Source organism: Gavialis gangeticus, unplaced genomic scaffold (genome assembly GCF_001723915.1).
Source record: "Gavialis gangeticus isolate Ggan-Ray unplaced genomic scaffold, GavGan_comp1, whole genome shotgun sequence".
Taxonomy (NCBI): Eukaryota; Metazoa; Chordata; order Crocodylia; family Gavialidae; genus Gavialis; species Gavialis gangeticus.
This window is the reverse complement of record NW_017729004.1, coordinates 37,268,955-37,274,235: the sequence shown is the minus strand read 5'-3', so window position 1 is coordinate 37,274,235 and position 5,281 is coordinate 37,268,955. Positions and strand designations below refer to the sequence as shown.

The 5,281-nt window shown below is 36.1% G+C and overlaps 1 protein-coding gene across 1 annotated transcript in view; it reads right to left on the bottom strand.

Annotated features, from left to right (window-relative positions):
• Positions 1-390: 390 nt before the first annotated feature.
• MKX (mohawk homeobox) overlaps positions 391-5,281 on the bottom strand; it is a gene marked incomplete at its 5' end in the record, with an annotated part of 89,598 nt that continues 84,707 nt past the window's right edge. Inside the window, 2 exons of the mRNA XM_019507952.1 lie at positions 391-3,008; positions 3,108-3,141. Of these exons, the coding sequence (XP_019363497.1) occupies positions 2,822-3,008; positions 3,108-3,141 (221 nt within the window). The remainder of the gene's footprint in view (positions 3,009-3,107; positions 3,142-5,281) is intronic.

The following is a 5,281-nucleotide window of genomic DNA, read 5'->3' as shown; positions in this document are numbered from 1 at the left end:
TAGGTATATTATATGTGGCCTCTTTGAGTGATCTTCTAGACAAGAAGTCCTGTATGTAGAGGCAATGTCTTTCCAAGCACTTGGACCTGCTTCCTCAGCAGGAACCAGTCTTATTCCCCATATCGTTCAAAGCAGTGGCAGAGCCATAGCACATCTCAATCAGTAGCTCAAACCTAGCAAAGAGCCCATTTTCACTTGGGATTCCCCAAGCAACTCCATACAGCCATTGACTATACATGACACTAAGTGATAGGCACCTGTTTCCTAACTTTCTCTGCTAATCAGAGACTGTTTCCCATTCTACAAATGTGGCATGAAAATAGAAAGGTTATGACATTCAAACGATGTCTAAAGGCAGAGAAATAAACATTTATTTCAAAACCAGCAAGATGTATTTGCATTTATTTATTTTATTAAAATGGTTACATATGTCAAAACAAAGAAGAGCAATAGTAATAATGTTTGTTTTTCCTACATCATAAATAATTGTCTCCGTTAGCTGTTGGCTCAGCATTGATCATGATTCTTGTTATTTAAAAACACTCAGTATTAGCATTTGTGTTTTCAGAAAACATTAAAGCAGCAATAGAGAAAATAAATTAAAGAGAATTGTAACAAAATGATGCCAAGTATTTGTTAAATGTAAAACCAACTTGATGTATTTTACAGGTTATTCTTTGTGCTTTGATCATTTAAAAAAAAGAGACACGAACAAGTATTTCTACAATGGTTTGCTTCTCCAGTTTTATCCCAGAGAAGTCACTGATAATCTTTTTTTTTAACATGAAAAATATTGTTGTCATTTGTTCAAATAAAAACACTGAGGACATATCTAACGGAAAAGTTTGACAAGACAATTTATTGTCACAAAATATTTAATACCAGAATAACTTATAATAGTATGAACAAGAGTGAAGTATTTACTCCCCATTCTTAGGTACAAACTCACATTATTATGACAAAATCCAGTAAACTCAGTTATCAAAAATTGTTGTCATGGAATTCTAGACACATAATGATGCAAGTCAATAAAAAAGTATACTTCAGCTGTTCATACAGTCATGACATACATTTCCAGCTTGGCACTTTATGTCAATGCAAATCAGCAATTTAGAAAACAAAGTAAAAATATATATGTACAAAATATTTTCATATCAAATCATTTTCATTGTACACTAAATAAAACCCAAAATATGTTATGTTACATCAAGGAGTATCCTAAGAAGTCACATCAAGGTTGATGTTTGCTATGTATCTTGACTAATGCAACTGGAATAGACTATACTTACAAATTATTTCTACCACTGGCCCAATTCTGCGACCACTGAAGCGTAAGGGAGTTTTATCACTGACTTCAAGTGAAGCAGGATCAAAGTAATATCTGGGTTCATTATTGGCTCACCAAAAGAGGCTAGCAGTAAAAAATGAATAGGTTACCCACAGGGAAAAAAAAATATCTGAACCTTCATAACAATTAGTTCTTTTCCAGTTTTCTGTAACTGATTTAGTATAAATTATATTTGGCTTTACCATTGTTTATTCAAGCACTGTAAACCTCATTAGAATATTGTTATATGATTCAAGAAAAACTTGTACACCAAAAAATAAATCTGGTTTTACATTAATTATTTCACTCAGTATCAGTCAAGTTTAGAAACTCTGAATGTTATTTTTAACGCATGGTTTAGTATCCACTTAAAAACCTCTCATAAGTGAAATGCCCAGATTTTTCAGAGTGTCGTGTTCCATATGGTTCTAATTTGAGTTTTAACTTTGAGTATATACAGTTTTCATTATGTCTTTTTTCTCATTGCAATGTGAATTGTCAATCAACTCTCTTCATTTGATACAATATCTACAAAATAAAAGGATTTTGGACATAGTCAAGCTATAACAATTTCTATCATAGGATCTTATTGAGCTCCAATACAAATAAAAATTGCATGATAGATTTAGATTGGTACAAAGAGAAATCAGTATAAAAGAGAAATGAGTTTTCATTACTCCTATAATAAATTCAGTAAGTCAACACAAAAAATTTAGAAGTATGAAATCCAATTTAAATTTTCAGAGGGTCTTGCTACAGCCTTTCAACTATAGATTTTTTAAATGAATGCAATGGTGAGTTGTAAGTGTACTTTCAAATTGATGCAAATGATCAATATATTTCCCAAATCTATGTGGGTTCTACAGTATTGCACTATTCAAAGTCATGATTTTGGTATTCAAACATTGCATATTCAGGTAAGAAACATGCATAACAACCTTATTGTCACTTTGAAAAAACTTACTGTACAACTTTTATAATACTGTGATTTTTTTCAAAGATGTAACATTTTCATTAAGACTTACCAGTCACCAATTTGTATAAGTCAGATATGCAGCAATTCTCAAGGGCTTCCAGCAATAATGTGTTTAGCCCTAGACTGCCAAGCCCACTTGGAATAATATACAAAGATTAAGTATTATGGCAATGTCATTTTGAGGCATAATTGTGTTGTACTATGCCCACGTTATAGCTTATTTTTTAAAGCAAGGCACTTATTATTATAGCAATGCAGTGATGCACACTTGATTAACATAAAATAAGTTAATATTTTGATAAAAACTGATTTTTTATAATTTACATGCCTTTTATAGAAGCAGTTGAACATTTTATTTAATACAATGAAAAAGTCTGAGTCTGAGGGAGATTTTTTTTTTCTACTGACCATAAAAGGAATCTGTTTTCAGTATTTGCTTTGCATCTGTGGGTCTGATTTTACTGAAAACCAATGCTATTAGGAACGTCCATTTGGCCAAAAAAGGTACCCCCATTCTCTCAGAATTGTTGAACTAATGGCACTTTAACAGTCTTTACTTCTGATATATGTGATGACTTTTGAATGATGCAGCTGGTAGTTCCCTGTAGTTTATCCTTTCCTTGTGCGAGGTTTGTTAGAGCCATAGCCGCGTTGATTTCCTTCCAGTATGTTTCATCTTTGTTTGTTCCTTTTCTGTTAGCTGCGCTAGATTCAAACAACAACAAATATTTACATGGCTTACATATATACAATAGGGAAAACCGTACTGAAGAATTCAAGTGGCAAATGTAGCCCCTTACTCACCTTTCACACTTGCTAGGTCCATTTTCCAAAGTTTCTGAAAACAGAAAAAAACCCATTATTGTTTTTGTTCATTTTGTTCATAATATTTCTTAAAATGTCCCCCAACCTAACATGAAATTGGTTTGTGGAGAGATAAGCTGGCTTCTGAAATCAAGATAAGGTTTTTATGAAAATAGCTGGACATATGACCATAAGAAACATGAAAGCTGTGTCATAGTCTTATAGACTAGGGACAGACATTCAAAAAGCCTGAATTAATTCAATCTTCACAGGTTAGTCTAACCTGGCTAGGCTGAATCAGTTTGTAAGCATTCATACATCCCATCTGGACTGAAGAAGTATAGTCACATGCCTCCAGTAGCTCAGGCTAGAAGCTGGGGGATGCTAGAGCAACCCACCCTTCCCTTCCAGAGTGCTGAGCTGAGAGGAGACATGGCCAGGCCCTGGCAGGATGCTCTGATTAGGGAAGGATCCCCCGCCTTGCCCAATCGGTCCTCCTGACCAGTGATGGAGCCAGCAGGGAATTACATAGCATTTACTTACACAGCAGGGAGTTACAGTGTTTATCAGCCTATCAAGGAAACAAAAGCCTCTCTCATTAGTTGAAGCTCTTCTTTTAGCTCCAAAAAGTCCCAAGCAGACACTGTCTTGCCTGCCTTACACAGACACCTCTCAGCATTAGCTAGCATACCACACGCTGGCTACGGTCTGTGTTGTGGCAGAGGGGATTGGGAGAGAAGGGGCAGGAGGAAGCCAAGTAGACACTGCTTTGCCTGCCGTCTCTGCTGGAGCTCCAGCTAGGGAGTAGAGGGGCAAAGCTGGCCCTGCTGTGGAGCAGAGAGCCCTGCCCTGGGCTGCAAAGCATTTGGGATGCTGTGGGACTCTAGTTTATGTTAAACCAGGAAGAGGTCTGGGACAGACATTGCATAAACCACTTTGACCTAAATCAGTTAAGTCTGATACTACATTCAACCAGGTTTATCTCAAACTAGTTTCAGCCATTTTCAAACTGGTTTATGTGCACTGAACATGTGCTCTGTTACAGGTTTAAAACAGTTTCTGATCACTTAAACCAGTTTATTTGTAATGTCTGTCCCTAGCCATAGTGAATTTACTCTTGAATTCATTACAAACAAGATTTCTATTGAAAAGATATCCACCAATGCATGTGGCCTCCCTTTCTCAGTCTGCAACTTAAACAGTGATTTAGGAAAGGCGCTTAATTATTATATAACAAGCACACACAATCAATAATATTTTATGTTTCCACGCACAACAGGAATGTTCTTTTCTGCACCATCAAGAATTACTGCTGCCTAGTCACATGTATTCTATGTAGTAACAGACCAGGCAGACATATTTCAGATTGTTTGTATGAGAGTGTTTAACCATTATGCTTCTACAAATATGAATCCACTCTGCTTCTACAAGTATAACATGGAAATTCATTAAAGAGGAACTACATGAAGCTGCAATAATGACTGTATCAATTAATAATGACTAAAACAAAAGAGCAGAATGAAATACACCCTAATGAGCCAGCCTTAAAAAACAACATAAGCTAGCAATGGCTTCTCTCCAGGCTTTCAGAATTGCATTTGACAGAGCTGAAAACAGTCTGATAACTGATGATTTCACAAATTCCAAAGATGAAGTTTTCTTTAAATAGAGCTTCCATGCCAATGGATGCTAAAACACTCTACAAAACTTATTAATTCACTAAACAAAGAGAGGTAGTTAGTTGTGTTAATCTGAAGTCTGGCAGGACACTTTATATAGAGACTAACCCAGAGAGGATAAGCTTTCATAAGTAACAGCTTCCTTCATCATCTGACAAAACTTACTTCACAGCATGAAGGAAGCTGTTGCTCTCAAAAGCTTCTTTCTCTGAATTAGTCTGTAAGGTGCCATCCTGACCTGCCTTCTAACTGAACAAGTTATATATAAAAATGAATTAACCTACCACTAGGGCTAGGGACAGACATTCATAGAATCATAGAATCATAGAAGTTGGGTCAGAAGGGACCTTGTAGATCTTCAAGTCTGACCCCCTGCCTCGGCAGGTGAAAAAAACTGGGCTCAAATGATCCCAGCTAGGTAGGCATTAAGCCTCCTCTTAAAGACCCCCAGGGTAGGAGCCAGCACCACTTCCCTTGGAAGTTGGTTCCAGATCC